This window comes from Ylistrum balloti, unplaced genomic scaffold (genome assembly GCF_031769215.1).
Source record: "Ylistrum balloti isolate Yb309-2 unplaced genomic scaffold, AGI_CSIRO_Ybal_v1 Utg370904, whole genome shotgun sequence".
NCBI lineage: Eukaryota > Metazoa > Mollusca > Bivalvia > Pectinida > Pectinidae > Ylistrum > Ylistrum balloti.
The window spans coordinates 48,429-67,518 of NW_026782513.1; the positions used below are offsets into that span (position 1 = coordinate 48,429).

Genomic DNA, 19,090 nt, shown 5'->3' on the forward strand with positions numbered 1-19,090 from the left:
AGAAACAGAGGTCAGGTAGGACACTAGTGGTCACCACTCACAAGCAGAAACAGAGGTCAGGTAGGACACTAGTGGTCACCACACACAAAAACAGAGGTCAGGTAGGGCACTAGTGGTCACCACACACAAAAACAGAGGTCAGGTAGGACACTGGTGGTCACCACACACAAAAACAGAGGTCAGGTAGGGCACTGGTGGTCACCACTCACAAGCAGAAACAGAGGTCAGGTAGGGCACTGGTGGTCACCACTCACAAGCAGAAACAGAGGTCTGGTAGGACACTAGTGATAACCACACACAAAAACAGAGGTCAGGTAGGGCACTAGTGGTCACTACTCACAAGCAGAAACAGAGGTCAGGTAGGACACTAGTGGTCACCACACACAAAAACAGAGGTCAGGTAGGGCACTAGTGGTCACTACTCACAAGCAGAAACAGAGGTCAGGTAGGACACTAGTGGTCACCACACACAAAAACAGAGGTCAGGTAGGGCACTGGTGGTCACCACTCACAAGCAGAGACAGAGGTCAGGTAGGACACTGGTGGTCACCACACACAAAAACAGAGGTCAGGTAGGACACTAGTGGTCACCAATCACAAGCAGAAACAGAGGTCAGGTAGGACACTGGTGGTCACCAAACACAAAAACAGTGGTCAGGTAGGGCACTGGTGGTCACCACTCACAAGCAGAAACAGAGGTCAGGTAGGGCACTGGTGGTCACTACTCACAAACAGAAACAGAGGTCAGGTAGGACACTAGTGGTCACCACACACAAAAACAGAGGCCAGGTAGGGCACTGGTGGTCACAACTCACAAGCAGAAATAGAGGTCAGGTAGGACACTGGTGGTCATTATACACAAAAACAGAGGTCAGGTAGGTCACTGGTAGTCACCATACACAAAAACAGAGGCAAGGAAGGACACTGGTGTCATTTTTGGTCTGTTTATGGTGTGTATAAGCATAATTATGATATATTTATTCCCTAATGAGGTAGTTAAAGGGGATATACTGTAACCGGTTTGTCTGTCTGCCCATCCGTCTGAGTGGACACAATTTCGTACTGCCTTCCCTTCTGTGGATTTGGCATGGATTTTGACGTAACTTGGCTTAAACACTCCACTTCAACACAACAAACCACTCCACTTAAACACAACAACCAAACCATTCCACTTAAACACGACAATCAAACCACTCCACTTAAACACAACAAACCATTCCACTTAAACACAACAAACCACTCCACTTAAACACAACAACCAAACCACTCCACTTAAACACAACAACCAAGCCACTCCACTTAAACACAACAACCAAGCCACTCCACTTAAACACAACAACCAAACCACTCCACTTAAACACAACAATCAAACCACTCCACTTAAACACAACAACCAAGCCACTCCACTTAAACACAACAACTAAACCACTCCACTTAAACACAACAATCAAACCACTCCACTTAAACACAACAAACCACTCCACTTCAACACAACAAACCACTCCACTTAAACACAACAAACCACTCCACTTAAACACAACAAACCACTCCACTTAAACACAACAAACCACTCCACTTAAACACAACAACTAAACCATTCCACTTAAACACAACAATCAAACCACTCCACTTAAACACAACAACCAAACCACTCCACTTAAACACAACAATCGAACCACTCCACTTAAACACAACAACCAAGCCACTCCACTTAAACACAACAACCAAACCACTCCACTTAAACACAACAAACCACTCCACTTCAACACAACAAACAACAACACAACAAACCACTCCACTTAAACACAACAAACCACTCCACTTAAACACCACAAATCACTCCACTTAAACACAACAACCAAACCACTCCACTTAAACACAACAATCGAACCACTCCACTTAAACACAACAACCAAGCCACTCCACTTAAACACAACAACCAAACCACTCCACTTAAACACAACAATCAAACCACTCCACTTAAACACAACAAACCACTCCACTTCAACACAACAAACCACTCCACTTAAACACAACAAACCACTCCACTTAAACACCACAAATCACTCCACTTAAACACAACAACCAAACCATTCCACTTAAACACAACAATCAAACCACTCCACTTAAACACAACAATCAAACTTAATTAATTTACTATGCACCACTTTTAACATTGTATTTTCAGATCAGTTGATGCAGTGTCTGATAATGGAAAAATCTTGACCCTGAATAAACCCTTGGAATACAAGCATTTGAGTACGAGAGAGTGGTTTGGAGACATATCTGTAGAATATAGGGGAGAGGTTGGCTTACTGACAAGGAATGTTGCTGTAAAGGGATCGGTTAATAAACAATTCTCAGAGACAATAGAAGCTTGTGGAGATGGCTTTGACACAGGTAATAAAATTTCAAAAAGACTTTTTATGAAAGAAGTTGAAGGTTTTATTATTGCAGGCCTTGGTGAACAAAAAAGTCAAGTTTCACAAAAGCTCATATAAAATGGAATGAAATTTGAAAAATCTTTTTTTTTTTTTTTCGCATAACTCCAAATAGTTACATTTTGGCAGGTTTCCATCGATAGAAGTGAAAATGCAGAGGACAAAATCAAATAGGTCCAGCCTTTTTATTGCACAATCTTCACTTCATTAAATTACATCGTTAGACATGAAAACAATTTCTGAATAGCCCGGCCAATGATAAACTGGCCAGGGGATAATACACTAGTGATATCCATAAGCAAAATACTGCTTGGGCAAATTCACTGGAAAACAGGCAGATTATATATTAAGTAGCCATGATGTCAAGATCTGAGGCCGGATGGTGAATCTAGGACAGTGGAGGGATTAGCATGTATTAAAACGTTTGATTATTCAAAACTTTCTCCAGTTGCTTCAAGGAAAAGCAAATTTTAGCTCACCTCTTGAAGAGAGAGGGATCTGATATTGTCAGCCTGTCGTCAGTGTAGGTGTCTTTTATAAAGCAAAACCACTAAAATGAACAATGTTAGTAAGAATTTTTGTAAATTTTCTTTAATTAATCTTTCAACTCCAAACGTAACTATAAAACAGCCCTACCTCAGTTGTAAAACTTTGGATGACATGTTATTTGAATATAAGTAATGAATGGTACCTCTCAAAGTAGGGAAATGGACAAAGAGGAATGTTGTCATAAGCCTTGCACACATACTGTGTCTGGTAACAGCACTTTGCTTCCGAGTTAGAACAAACTTCACATTCCTGGATTGAATGCTGTCCACCATGTGTCTTGGAGCTAGGAAATGCCTCTGTGTCATTCTTAAAGGGAGGTTGGCTGCAGGCCTCACAAATGTCTTATTTTTCAGTCTGTCATACCCTTCAAGAAGACCAGAGATCACAGCCAGATGAAATTTGTTTGAACAGTACCTTTGCACACTTGGATTGAAGTGCTTTCACAATATTTTGGCATTGCAGTAACTTACTTATAATGATCTACACTGTACCAACTTGTTCCACCTTTTAAGCATTCTATGCTTAGTGACACAGTATTGAGTCTGTTGATCCCCACTATCAACACCTCCCATATATTTTGTATAGAGCTAAATTGCCTTTGGGTGCTCCACTTCCCTGAAATGATTTTGCTGAAACATCAATAGGATGATGTATTGTGGACAGTTGTCACCACATTCACAAGTCTATTGTTATAAATGATATGTACAGAAAGTGGCAATCGCTGTGTACAATGCTCTCACCTTTCTCACCTTTGAGGGATTTTGCAGTTTTTATGATGGCAGGGACACCAGACTGGTTTGTCCGCAGGGTCCCACATGCCCTAATCTATTTATCACATAAAGGAGTAGAGGGATGTTTGTCCCCATGCACATTTCCCGGTTGTACACAAAACCGGTTTCGGATTCAACTAATGTCCAAACTGCCAACCCCCATTAGAGTGGTTTTGATGGAATACATTGGACATATTTGGTTATTGCCTAAAAAAGGGAGTAGTGTTTCATGCATACTTATTTTGCTGTAAGGACAGTGATAATGCTGTCTGTTGTTGATAAGTAGTCAGGTAGGCTTTCAAAACTTGTAAGTTGGGTCATAAACTGGGCTGCCTCTTGGAGGCTCAACATCCTTGTCGGCTGTATGAAAATAGGCCAAAATGTTCAGAAATCTGTCTCTAGACATCAGAGCAGAACATCCATTTAAAGATATTGATTCATCTTGGTTCAATTGGTAATCGCACAAGAACAATATAAAACACCATTCCGAGAGAAGCTTTAATTTTGGATGTTAAATATTCTGCCATTTTCAGGCACGGGCTTGAGGTTTCAAAACATTGATACCACATACATTAAGCAGCTGCTGTTGGTAATAATTGTTGGTTTTTTCTGTTAGTAAAGAAGTTTTTGAAAATATTTTGAACTCATTAGAATCTTTGTCTCTGTGATGAGGCCCTGGTTGCTTTGGAAAATCTCGCAGCCAATTGTAATAGTAAGCATTCATTGTTAGACCTCTCTCTTTCTGATCCATTTCCTCTTCATCAACTTCAACTATTTCTGGGATTGTTATCCGTGTAAAGTTTGTTTTCACCATGCACTTCACCATGCACAATACCATTGTCCACGTTAAATCCTGAAAACTCCCCATCTTCTCTGTCACTTTCCACCACAGACATTTCTATATCCCTTGGGTATTCCAGGATAAGTAATTTTCTGGAGGGTGAGTATGTAACCTTAGTAAAATAAAAGTGACAATATACTGCTCAGGAAGGGGGAACATCACCTTAGTTTGATCTTTTGACCATTAGACCAGTAAGTCAGGGGTCGTGGGTTTGAATCCTGGCAGGGGCATTGAAATAGATACTCACTTCAGTTACATTGACAATAATTGCTATACTAAAGATTCCTTATCTTTATCATGACAAGCACTGCTTAAGTCTGTATAGTTACAGTGTTCAGTTTTTGTTCTTGTACTAACTAACTTGTAAAATTGCATTCATGGTTCCAGGCGAGTTTGCGACTCAGACCTGTTTCCAAGGGCGCTTTGGCGACGAAGTGGGAAGTGATCAATTTGGAGGTCAAATTTTGATTCATTCTTCAAATTCTTTGGGTCGTTTATCGAACTTTGAAATCAGTCATGCTGGACAAGCCTTCCGCCTTGGTCGTTATCCAGTCCACTTTCACCTGGCAGGAGATCAGTCAAATTCTTATGTGCGTGGACTCTCCATCCATCATACATTTAATCGTGCAGTGAATGTTCATGCAACTTCTAATCTATTGATTGAAAGTAACATAATATACAATGTCATGGGCGGAGCCTTTTTCCTGGAGGATGGAGTGGAGATAGCTAATACTTTTGAAAACAATGCTGCCATCTTCGTAAGTATTGTCAATTGACAACTGAAGATTTTTTAGATGTTATGTCCATATCTCTTAAAAGGATTAGGGATTAACTTACGGGAAACTTCCTGTCAGTCCATTGTCAATCAATCGATTCAACTGGCTGCCAATCAGTCTGTATAGAAGGGAGAAGAACATGGTATTGGGTAGTTGCAAAGAAACTATAAAGAGTTTAATGAATCACCATGTGTTAGAGTCATTAAGTTTCAGGGGGAATTTGTTTGGGTCTTCTCAACAAAACGACTTATCTTTGTTTTTTTTTTCAGGATTATCATTTTTATTACAAGCTAGCCTGTAACAAGTATAACAAATATCACTGTATCTGAAATGTCTTATTCCTTAGCATTTTCACCTGTTGGAAAAATTGCAAAATATCAGTGGTTTTGCGATTCTTTAAATGGATACCTAAACTGCTTAAGACGAATATTCACTTATCAAAGCATTTTGTTGCATACATAAAAGAAATGATGGATATATCTATTTAAAGTAATTAATGAAATATTCTGGTAATATTGATTTTTATCAAACTCCACTCGCCATCAGTAATTTGTTAATCAGAAAGCAATACAAATGAAACTATTATTGAAGGGAGGTAACTCTAAACAGTTTGGATTAAAATTTAAATCACATTTGCTTCGGCAGGAAAAACTTATGCAATGTGTGGTCAGATCTTCTATTTTAGTCAAAATGTACTTGCATCAGTTGTTGTATAGTTGCTATGGTCATTTACCCAAATATTAATATTATGTTATCTTTACATGTTAACTATGTCTAAAATGTCAAACTTCCTATCGTTTATTATAGATTTACAAACAAAACGAAAACATTCTTTAACCAGATAGCTGTCTGTTAGCCAATATTTGTATTTGCAAAATATATTAAGTACCTTTTTATAATTAACCTAGTAGAACTGTATTTACAATCACCAAGGCTGAACCAAATGAAGTTGATCAGTACAAAGGGCTCCCATGTTTGTCAATATTACTGACCTTGACATACTTTCAAGGTCATAGGTGTCCATTATATCAAAACCTTAGAAAGGCATTCTTTCATTAACCAAACGGATTTAAGGTGCTGGTATAAATTTTGTTAGAATTTGTGACCTGGATACATTTTCAAGGTCACAGGGGAAAATGTGTAAAAAGTCTTTAAATGACTTTTTCTCAATAACCAAAAGTCCCAGAGTTGAAAATCAATCTCTATCAACTGGCATTTTCTCTTTTTAAAGGTCTTAGGGGTCATTGTTTTAAAATCTTCAAACAACTTCTTCTCAATAACAAACAAGTTGCGGCTATTTATATGGTTTTGTGACGGGTGAGAAATGGACAGTTTGTTAGATCAGGGAAGAAAGTAATTAAAAAGATATTTGAAAGAGATGTAGTGAGTAAAGCGATGACCAGACCACACACTGTGGCTGGATTTCAAAGAGAGTGAGGAATGTGATGATATTGGTGTGAGGGTTGCTGGACAATGGTGTGTGGATGTAAGGTCCATTTGGTGCAATTGGTAGAAACGTAAAATCTGGAACCTTAGAAAGGGAGTGGGCATCTGAAACAAGACTTCATTGAGATAGGTTAGGCCCACCTCCTCAGTATAAAACTGACCAATAGAATCAGAGAATAGAACTGAAAGGAATGACATTTAGACTATCTTTATATTAGATGACATAGATAAGGTAAGGGAGTTTAGAGAGAGAGTCCGGATACAGAGTCACGGAGAGCAAGTTGAGATTGGAAATACAGAGAGACCACATGTTAGAAAATATTGTATAGAAGAACCAACAAAATAAAAGGATGTGGAACTGTCCATGGGAGTTATTTATATTGATTCCCCAAAAACAAGAATGATGTAGACCGCACGGTCACAGTTCTCTGATAGAAGTGTATAAAGGTCTGCCGATTTGTTTAGATAATCAATCTTGACCAATATTCAAGATCTCTTGTGTTACATTTAAGTGAGTTGCCAAGGGCTTTACCACATATGAAAGAGTTGTCTAATTGCCCAAGGATCCCACATGGGAAAGTAAGTCAATAATTTGGCTTTGAAACACTACTTTTCCTTAATGCTTGAATGGGCTTAAACCAAATGTGGTCTGAAATATCATTGTGGGTAGAGAATTATTATTTGAATGAGGGCAAATGATTCGACCATTAGGTACTTGGGAATGGGAAGAAGTTGGTGAATAGTTTGCTTCAAAATGCTCTCTTCCTTAATGCTTAAATGGATTTCACTCAAATTTTGTCTGAAACAACAGTAGGGTGGGCAATTAAATATTAAATTCAGAAAGTTGATTTGACCCAAGGGACTCTAGGAGTTGGGCCCCTGATAGGGAAGTTAGTCAATATATTGCTTCAAAATACTACTCCTCCTTGATGCTTGAATTAATTCAACCAAATTTGGTCTGAAAGATCATTGAGAGTGGAGAATCATTTTTTTAACACAAGGTATGAGATATATATATAATGACTGCAAATAACTTTTTGTACACATGTGTACATTGTATTACTGATAATGTCAAATAGGAAGGGACATGTTACAGGTTATTAATTTGCGCAAAAGAACTTTCTAAATGTGACCCCTTCCTAAAACAAAATCACTTTGTGCCTCTCATTAACTGAAAAGAAGTCATTTAGAGATTTCAACAAAATTTTACTCTGTGATCATGAAAGCAGATAAAAATAATTGATCTTTCCAAACCTGATAGGTGATGACCAGAAAGTCTTACATGTGAAATATTAAAGATCTAGACCTTGTTGAACTTGAGAAGTCTGTAAAAGTCTCAAAATAACAATTTTCAACTTTGACCCCAACTGAGAAACAGAAGTTAAATTTTCACTCAATGTTTTGTGAATACAGTCAATAGGAATTGACCACAGAGTACTACTGACAAAATTTCATCACTGTGTGCCTTTTGGTTAATGGTTGCTATATGTTTGTGAAGATGACTGAACATAGGTGAAAAGAATGTCAAATTGTTGAGCAACAATATCTGGCTTTTGTTGTGTGTGTTCTCTTCATTCACGAATTGATAGTCCACACACTCTGGATATCTGTACAAGTAGATTTATTGAATTATATTCATCCACAGGAAGAATGGTCCAGAAATTAAGAAAATTTTGAAAAACCATGAAAATTGTTTCATTTTCAGTTTGAGAGAGATTATAATGTACTTTTCTGTTTTTTAAATGACAGGTAATAGGCAGTTCAAGTCTTTTAAATGATGACCTCACCCCTGCTGCTTTCTGGGCCACCAACCCAAATAATACATATAGACACAATGTTGCCGCAGGAGGAAGCCACCTTGGTTGGTGGTACAGACTTAAAGAACATCCTGAAGGACCGTCTGCAGACTTCCCTGTTATCCCATGGAAAGTGCCGTTGGGGATACATGAGGACAATGAAGTACACTCTGTTGGATGGATTGGAATTTGGATATTTGAGGCATATGATCCACGGGAAAATGGTAACGAAGATGGTCTTTCAGTACCTGCAACATTCAGAAGGTTTTTTTCATGGAACTGTAACAAGGGTTTTGAGGCTGTCGATATAGGAAGTTTGGAATTAGTGGACTTTATTTTATCCAACATGGAAACAGCAGCTGCTGAAATAAAGCTTTTAATCAGTAGTGATCAGAGTATTCACAGAGTATATAACAACACCTTTATAGGCAGAAGTACTCTTCTTGAACAAGAGCCGCTGGAGCAGGATGAGGTAAGGAGTGGATTGGTATTAAGTTACAGAGGAAAGCCTTTCGAAGTGAACTCATCAACATTTTACAATTATGATGTAGAGGGATCGGTGGCAATTTCATGGTCTACCATACAAGGAATTTGTATAGAGGATTGCAGTGGTTGGAGCTATACTTTGTATGCAACAACCTTCACCGATTGTGTGAATCTAATAGGATTTGAATGGGAATACCAAGCAGCTGTGTATGACATCGATGGATCACTGACTAATGTTCCTGGCAGTGTAGTTGTACCTCAGAGTGATTGTAATCCAGACAGGTAAATAGCACCAAGCATGAAAATGATGTAGTGATTAATGTTTTGAAGGAATTTGGGAAAGACTTCAAATGTGATATTATCTTTAATGATTAGATCTTTCTTTTGACTGCAGTTTCATAAAGCAAATTCAAAGAAAGTTGTGTGAATCAAGTCAAGCTTTCATGCATGTGCTTGATATTGGTTTTATGAATATTCAAAATGCAATCCTGTACATAGCACATCATTCACTTTGGGAATTTTACCATTCTTGTATAAAACTTGTCCTTATACCACCAGCTTTCAGTGTTTACACCTGATTTTATCTTGCCCTACTGTTAATCACAAAGTCAAGACAGTGTTTTTGCCTAATAGATAATCCTCCTGTACAGTATATATCTAGGACCTAGGTTTGTCTGTGTGACGGGTCTGTCCTCCTGTACAGTATATATCTAGGACCTAGGTTTGTCTGTGTGACGGGTCTGTCCTCCTGTACAGTATATATCTAGGACCTAGGTTTGTCTGTGTTGTGTACAGTATATACTGTGTATATATCTAGGACCTAGTTTGTTTGTCTGTCCTCCTGTGACGTGTCTGTCCTCCTGTACAGTATATATCTAGGACCTAGGTTTGTCTGTGTGACGGGTCTGTCCTCCTGTACAGTATATATCTAGGACCTAGGTTTGTCTGTGTGACAGGTCTGTCCTCCTCCACAGTATATATCTAGGACCTAGGTTTGTCTGTGTGACGGGTCTGTCCTCCTGTACAGTATATATCTAGGACCTAGGTTTGACTGTGTGACGGGTCTGTCCTCCTGTACAGTATATATCTAGGACCAAGGTTTGTCTGTGTGACGGGTCTGTCCTCCTCCACAGTATATATCTAGGACCAAGGATTGTCTGTGTGACGGGTCTGTCCTCCTGTACAGTATATATCTAGGACCAAGGTTTGTCTGTGTGACGGGTCTGTCCTCCTGTACAGTATATATCTAGGACCTAGGTTTGTCTGTGTGACGGGTCTGTCCTCCTGTACAGTATATATCTAGGACCTAGGTTTGACTGTGTGACGGGTCTGTCCTCCTGTACAGTATATATCTAGGACCTAGGTTTGTCTGTGTGACTGGTCTGTCCTCCTGTACAGTATATATCTAGGACCTAGGTTTGACTGTGTGACTGGTCTGTCCTCCTGTACAGTATATATCTAGGACCTAGGTTTGTCTGTGTGACTGGTCTGTCCTCCTGTACAGTATATGTCCTCCTGTACAGTATATATATCTGTGTAGGACCAAGGTTTGTCTGTGTGTATATATCTAGGGGTCTGTCCTCCTGTATCAGTAGGTTTGTCTTTGTATCTAGGACCAAGGTTTGTCTGTGTGACGGGTCTGTCCTCCTGTGCAGTTGTATCTAGGACCAAGGTTTGTCTGTGTGACGGGTCTGTCCTCCTGTGCAGTTGTATCTAGGACCAAGGTTTGTCTGTGTGACGGGTCTGTCCTCCTCCACAGTATATATCTAGGACCAAGGTTTCTCTGTATGATGGATTTATCCTCCTGTTCAGTATATATCTACATCCTGTTTTTGCCTCCTCAGTGCTAATATTTTGATGTCCCATAATTTTGCCTCTGCATTACTAATACTTAACAGTTTTGCCCCCTGAATGCTAAAATTTAGGTATCCTGTAGTTTGCCTTTCAGGGCTAATGAGTCTTTATTCATTACCTTTTCAGCTGTGTTCCTGGCTCTGCTGGGCTTTCTGCTGGTAGAAGGAATGCTGCCGTCTGTCCAGAAGGACTTGAATTTGGTAACTTTGGTTTTAACAGCTTATCGCCTGATTCCCTTTCAAAAAAGAATGCTGTGCTCACGAATGACTTCGGTACTTGTTACGTACCTTATCATTTGCATCGGGTTGATTTTCCACAGGGCTATATGGCTTTGTTGCTCTTAAACCAAACATACCATTTAAGCTTTGAAGATGCCTTTCAGGTATCCAACCTCAGCTATTCTGCTGGCTTCGACCTCAAGGTAAGAACTTCACCAAGAAAAGAAAAAAACTTTTGAAATTTCTTTTGAAAAAAAGTATACCTCTTGCAACAAAGTTGGGAGAGAGCTATAATGAGCTTGATTGTCCATCTGTCCATCTGTCCATCCATCTGTAGACAAAATATGATCTAAGCAAGTCCTCTTCAACTTGAGAACCATAATATACAGGATATAACAAATATGTAAGATGGGCCAAGTGAACATAAGCTGTGGTGCATTGTCCTTCATCTATTGTCCATCGTCAACTTTTTCATTTAAAAAACCCCATATCAATAACCAATAGACTGAATGTTTCTAGGATGAAAGAAAGATGAAAAGAAATGACCTTGAATTATATTCAAGGTCACAGGGGTCAGATTGTTAAAACCTTTAAATGATTGCTTCTCGTAAATCAAAATGCTCATGAGGCATGATATTTAGCTTGTATGTTCCTATGATGAATCTTGACAAAGTTTGTAAAACCAAATGACCTTGACTTGTATTCATGTTCACAGGAATAAAAATTTTAGTCCACCATTATGAGATGGTGAGCTATTCAGATCGCTCTGCATCTGTGGTCTGTCCATCCGTCCATCGTCAATCCATAAACAATTTTTGTTATTGCTATTTCTTGAGAAATCCTGGATGGATCTTTCTCAAATTGCATATGTAGGTTCCCCTTAGTCCCTAGTTTTGCCCGTTTGATTTTGGGACTGATAAAAAAATAAGTGTCCGGCAGACAGCCATCTTGGATTTTTTCAATGAAGTTTATTATTGCTATTTCTTTTAAAGTGTTGAATAGGTCTCTCTAATTTTCATATGTCAGTTCCCCTTGTTGTTTAGTTGTGCCTATGTAATTTTGGAACTTATAAGAAAAACAAAATGGCTGAAGAGTGGCCATCTTGGATTTTGACTTTGAAAGTTTGTTATCGCTATTTCCTGAGAAGTGCTTGATGGTTCTTTCTTAAATTTCATTTGTATGTTCCCCCTAGTCTCTAGTTGTGCCTGTTTTATTTTGGGTATATAAAAAAAAAAAAAAAAATGGCTGACAGGCAGCCATCTTGTATTTTAACTTTAAAAGTTTGTTATTGCTATTTCTTAAGAAGTACTCGATTGATCTTTCTCAGATTTGATATGTCAATTCCCCTTATTGTGCCCATGTAATTTTAGAACTGATCAGAAAAACAAAATGACCGACAGGCAGCTATCTTAGATTTTGCCAAGTAAAGATTGTTATTGCTATTTCTGAAGAAGTACTGACTGGATATTTCTCAAATTTCATAAGTATGTTCCCTTTGATCAGAGGAAACAGAATGTCTTCCAGGTAGCCATATTGGATTTGGCAGGTAAAGATTATCATTTATTTTTTCAAAAGAATGTCTAAATGTCTGATACTCACAAGGAATGTTCAAAATTTGAATTCTTCAGATTTGTAAGACCACCATCAACAAATTCTGTGGTTTGTTCATCTATTCGTAGATTGTCTGATGACTGTTTAGGGCGGTGGCCTTCTTGTTTAAAAATCTAAATGATTTCCTCTCATTAACTAAAGGGCCATGATATTTGGCTGGTATGTTCCTCGGATAAAGCCCCACAGAGTTTGCGAAAATTAATGAGCTTGACCTCAATGTCACCAGGGTCAAATTTGTGAAAACATTTAAACGACATCTTCTCATTAACTGAAAGGCCTAGAGGCATGATATTTGGCTGGTATGTTCCTAGTAGGAAGCCAGACAAAATTGCGAAAAAGAAATTACCTTGACACTTATTCAAGGTCACAAGGGTCAAATTTGTTAAAACTGTAAATGACTTCTTCCAAGCGGTAATGCAAAAGCATGGTTTTTGGCAGATAGGTTTCTAGGATAATTCTCAACAAAGTTTTAGGAACAGAAATGACCTTGACCATTGGTCACTGGGGTCAAATTTGTTAAAGCATTAAAACATCTTCTGACGAACCAAAAGTCACAGAAGCATGGCATTTTGGTGATAGGTTTCGAGGATGAAGTCTGACAAGGTTGGCAAAGAGAAAAGACCTTGACCTTTACTCAATATCACAGGGATCAAATTTGTTAAAACCTGTAAACAACTTCTCCTGACTAACCAGAAGGCACAGAAGCATGGTATTTGGCTGACAGGTTCCTAGGATGATGCCTAACATTTGCAAAAAGACATGACCTTAACCAATATTGAAGGTCACAGGGATCAACATTTTTGAAACCTGGAAAAAATGTTTCTGGTAACCCAAAAGTCTGGGAAGCATTACATTTGGTGGAAAGGTATTTCTAGGTCAAAGCGTAATCAAATTTAAGAAAAACGATCAGGCATTTACTTACAATCCGGGTCATACCTGTCACTGTTTAGAGGTGAAAATTAGGATATCTTTGTTGTTGTTGAAATTGAATGAAATTGATTGGATGTGCCCACTGTGAATGCCAATGGTGTATATGTCATTATAGTTGTGATATTAACACCAATTCTATTTTTCATGAACATTGAATACTGAATAACAGGGGAGCAATGCAGACCAATGGGGTCTCTTGGTTTTTTTTTAATCTGTAGATCAATTTGAATGAATTTTTGTATTTGAAAGGTAATGGAAACTGCAATTGTTCTAAAAATTTGTTTATTACTAGTCTAAGTCATCAGATGTCATTTGGTTGACATGGAAGCAAAAAAAATGGCATCTTGTACAGACTTCTAAACGTTGAAACTAATCTCAATGAAACAAAAACAAAACATTATTGACCATATTCTTACATATGTAAATGTATTTGTGAGGGGCTTATTTTTCTCTTTTGAAAAAATTTAGTTTCAGTGGTAAATGTGTCACCTTACATCACACAATCGTGTAATGTGCCATAGCTCAAATTCAGGTACATTGTAAGGAGAATTGGGCTTAACAAAGTGAAAATATTGCAGGTCTAAAGAAATTCAAAATAAAATTTTCATAAAACGTTGAGGTCACTGGGTCTGAAATTAAAACAATTAATGTATATGTGGAGGATGGAGAATACTGTGTTTAGTTTAGCTGTAAGTTGTCCTCAGATTTAGAATGTGTCTGATTTCTGAACAGAAACAAACATTGGGTTGTGTAAATGACCTTGTAAAACATTTTTAAAGCAATAATCTTCAGTCCTAGATATCCAAGAATTCATGATATTAATAAAGAATGGAGCCAATCATAGAATTTTTCACTTTCCATGTCAAACGAGCATTGTATGATAACTCATACAAGAAACATAAACAAATTTAAGATTCTGTTAATCACCTTACTTAATATACCTGGTAAACGTTTTGCATCATTTGTAAAAACAGTATTTCATTAATAGACTGATACAAAATCAGTGTAGATTGTTGATATCCCCCTTGGAGTCGTGTTCTGTAGTTGATGTTGCCGTACTTTATTTTCAGCCGTATACCTACGTCATTATATGTCAAGTGCTAGAGACCATGCCAGACAGGTTCTATTACTATATTGGAAGTGAATGGTGGCCGAGTTCAAGCCACCCGCTGGACCCAAATGTCAATTTAGATGGGGATTGGTATTATGATGAAACTGAGAAAAATTTCTGCTACCTTGGTAAGATCATTGTCTCAAAATGCTTCTTCACATTAGAAAGATTAGATTCCTCCTAACATGAAGTGGCAGATTCCTAATTTATGGCATAACTTTCAGAAAAACAATTGCCACTATTTTGCTATTGGGTCATGTGACCCTGAGTGTCACGATAAATTGTTTCCTTTGTGTTTTGTCTGACATTGTGTGCATAAATTTTTTGACATTCAAGTTTCTTCCCAACTTGCATTAGTGAGATTCAGCTGAAACTTTCCTAAATATGGTCCTGAGATGGTCCTGATCAAATACCATAACATTTTGGAAATGATATTTTTGAGCATAATTTGATTACTTATCATTGCATCACATGTACCTTATTCTGTTAACAAGGTCATGTTAGGGCTCTTGAGCCTCTTAATTTGATTTCTTTTGTCATGAAATTATGAATGAAAGTTGACCTAAATTCAATGTTGCTTACAAAGGTCAAGGGTTGAAATTTTATGGTAGTGTTTATCAGAATGAAATGAGAACAGTTTTACTATTTTAAAGTTGGTTATTGCAGCTGAACTTTGTCAATTGTTCCTGTAAACAACTTTAAATTCAATACTTGGCAGCAATACATCACATGATCTGTTGTTGCTAGCCTTATTATCAAAGTGGTGTACATATAAAACTAGTGGAATATTGTCGTTTTCAAAAGGTTGATTTCACTATTTCCATAAATGGACTAGAATTGCGAAAAAATGTGACAAATAAGATGGATGGAAAAATCTCAGTCCTTTGCATATTTTCATGAGAAAAATTCATTGATTTTGCTCTTAAAATTGTTTTTTTTACCAAAACCACAAAAATTTGAAATATCAAAAATGAAAGCTGTTCCAGTATAAGTAAGATTTCTTTTTATGTTGCATTTGTAGTGAGCTGGAACAAAAATCAGAGCAGAAACGTAAAAGACCAACTCTTCATCAACGCCTTTAAGTGTGCTCTGAAAGATTGTGAACCAGTGGACCCTAACAGCATTGCTCCGGTGTGTACTGGAGAAAACCCCACAATGTGGTCTGAAATTGAATGGGGAAATGTGCAAAGGCAAAATTGCTATACTTGGAATGAGGACGATTCAACATGTATGCCGCCCACTGACAATGATAATGTTCTTGTCCCTGAAGGTATGGCTGTGAGGTCCAAAGATTTTATGCTACTAGCTTTTTCTTAAACTGTTTTTCTACATCCTTTAATTCCAGTGACTCCATTCATCAGAGTTGATTGTCTATTATTTTTGATGTCCTGTTAACAGCCAGGGTCATTTAAGGATGTGCCAGGTTTAGGTGATGGAGAATAGTCAGAGTAGACTGACCTATGGTCAGTACCTGGTGGTTGCCCCACATATATCTAGGTCTCGAACGTTTGACCCAATGTGGAAAGGTCATGCAGTCAGACTCTTAAACACTTGGCCACCGTGGCCCCAAAATCAGCCGTGCCAATTATTTTACAACAAACAATATCTGTCATTGTTAACAGACTTTTTCTATTTTCTAACATGCAAAGTGATGTTGAGTACTCTAAAACCATATGTCAGATTTAGACATAGATAAAACACTAACCGAAAAGAAGAAAAAAAAAAAACTTGTTTCAAATATTAAAATATTATCAAATGGGAAGTGGGTTCTGTGTATCCAGGCAACAATGATTCATATTTGTGTGCTAGGTTTGTTGTCCTGATGTAAGTCGGTCATTTTGTCACTGAACAACATGCAGGAGGCAAATCAGATGTCATCATGAAAATATGGGAATATGTCTTGCTTAAAGACATGAACATAACTATTAACAGTTCTTTTCTGGGTTTCCTGAGAAGCAAACCGCCATGGGTTTTCAAGCATTTCCTTGGAACTCTAGATAACATTTTATTACAGAAAAAGTTAAAAAAAATCAATGTATCATTCAGTTTACTTTTGCAATTTATGAAATGAGTTTAAGAATTTTTCAATTTTGACAAGTTTCATAAATGAAAACAAATTCATGATGTTCAGGTCATCCTACCCGAAGAGTCAGGCTGCTTATTATTAAATTATGATTTTAATGGCCCCAGGGTTTCACATTTCCCCATGGGGAGGGGGTAAAGTTTACTATAATTCATATAGAAAACTAGTTTTTTTAGCATAATTTGTGTAATTTCCATTGGAAATATTTCAGACTTGATTAGAATTGAGTGAAGGGTGCAAGCTGATGTTATGCCCATTTTGCTCCTGATTGACCCCCAAGGGCTGGTGGGCAGGACGGTTTAATCATAATGCATACATACAAAACAGGACTGCTAGCTGCTGACATGCTGACATAAGTCCAACATATGAAATCGGTTATCAGAGACCAATCACATTAAGATTTTTGAAAAAGTACAAGGAGATTGAAAACATGTCCCATATTTACATTTTTAACCTTTTTTTTTTGTTTTTGCAAGATGAATGGTGGGTGCTGGATACTAGTCCTCCAGTATTTAACGAGCTTCATATCTATGGATCATTGGAAGTTAAGCAAGAAGCTGAGGGAATTGAGATCACTGCAACTTACATATACATCTTTAAAGGAAGGTTTATAATTGGTTGTGATATGGCTAACCCTTTCACGGGATCAGTCGTTATCAGCTTAAAAGGTGACATCAATACACCAGTATTTCAAAATCCTGTTGGACACAGAACACCTACTTTAGGGTCAAAATTTATTGGTGAGTACTTATTTTCTCATATTATAAACCTTCAAGATCAGTACAATGCATCATGTCTGACTCAATGTCAGGGGGTGGGCTTATTTCAGGAAAATAATCCACTATATTGCTGATAATTTTCACAGGGTCAAAATTTTTGCAATTTTGTTTTAAAAAGATCACATCAAATCTTCTTAAATTTTAATTTAAGAATTAATTCAAAATTTTGATTTAAAAATTGATTTAAAATTTGAATTGAAATATCACAATCTGGATGTAATGGGTCATCTAATGCCCAATTATCTCTTTATTTTACAGATTTGATTATCAATATCATATTAATTGTATAAAATGTATTAAATGAAATAGAACAAATATCCCCACAAAAACAATCAGTTATATGGCATCAACGGTTTTAAATATTTCATTTCAGTTATAATTACCATTGTTTGGCTTGTTCGTTCATATTATTACTCAAATGAATGGGAATCATTGGGGATGTCTCACATCATAAAAAACCTCAATTCTACATGTGTGTGGGCTTATTGTAAGACAGGTAAAGTAATCAAAGTCTGGTATCTCTTTGCATTTACATGTACTTACATCACAACCAGTTAGAAAAAATTGTTCTTCAAAACTACACAATACTTATACATATCGTGAGACATATTCCACTTTGCATCTCGACTAGGGATTGCTTCGTCGACCATTTTGTCATGCTGTATATCATTGTAATCCTCATCTACCTACACATAAATCAATCAATTTTCTTTTAGGTCACCTGAGACAATATAAGTCTGACCTATTTTGATTTCCTTTTAGGTCACCTGAGACAATATAAGTCTGACCTATTGTGATTCCCTTTTAGGTCACCTGAGACAATATAAGTCTGTCCTATTGTGATCCCCTTTTAGGTCACCTGAGACAATATAAGTCTGACCTATTGTGATTCCCTTTTAGGTCACCTGAGACAATATAAGTCTGACCTATTGTGATTCCCTTTTAGGTCACCTGAGACGATATAAGTCTGACCTATTGTGATTCCCGTTTAGGTCACCTGAGACGATATAAGTCTGACCTATTGTGATTCCCGTTTAGGTCACCTGAGACAATATAAGTCTGACCTATTGTGATCCCCTTTTAGGTCACCTGAGACAATATAAGTCTGACCTATTGTGATCCCCTTTTAGGTCACCTGAGACAATATAAGTCTGACCTATTGTGATTCCCTTTTAGGTCACCTGAGACGATATAAGTCTGACCTATTGTGATCCCCTTTTAGGTCACCTGAGACAATATAAGTCTGTCCTATTGTGATGCCCTTTTAGGTCACCTGAGACAATATAAGTCTGACCTATTGTGATGCCCTTTTAGGTCACCTGAGACAATATAAGTCTGACCTATTGTGATCCCCTTTTAGGTCACCTGAGACGATATAAGTCCACAAGGTGGTAAGCAT

General features: G+C 37.5%; 1 protein-coding gene across 1 annotated transcript in view; it reads left to right on the forward strand.

The window, feature by feature from the left end:
- The window catches only part of LOC132559395 (fibrocystin-L-like), a gene marked incomplete at its 5' end in the record, with an annotated part of 84,140 nt that overhangs the window by 35,052 nt on the left and 29,998 nt on the right, over positions 1–19,090 (forward strand). Inside the window, 7 exon segments of the mRNA XM_060224007.1 lie at positions 2,189–2,400; positions 4,989–5,359; positions 8,573–9,387; positions 11,086–11,380; positions 14,789–14,957; positions 15,851–16,099; positions 17,389–17,652. Coding sequence (XP_060079990.1) covers positions 2,189–2,400; positions 4,989–5,359; positions 8,573–9,387; positions 11,086–11,380; positions 14,789–14,957; positions 15,851–16,099; positions 17,389–17,652 — 2,375 coding nt within the window.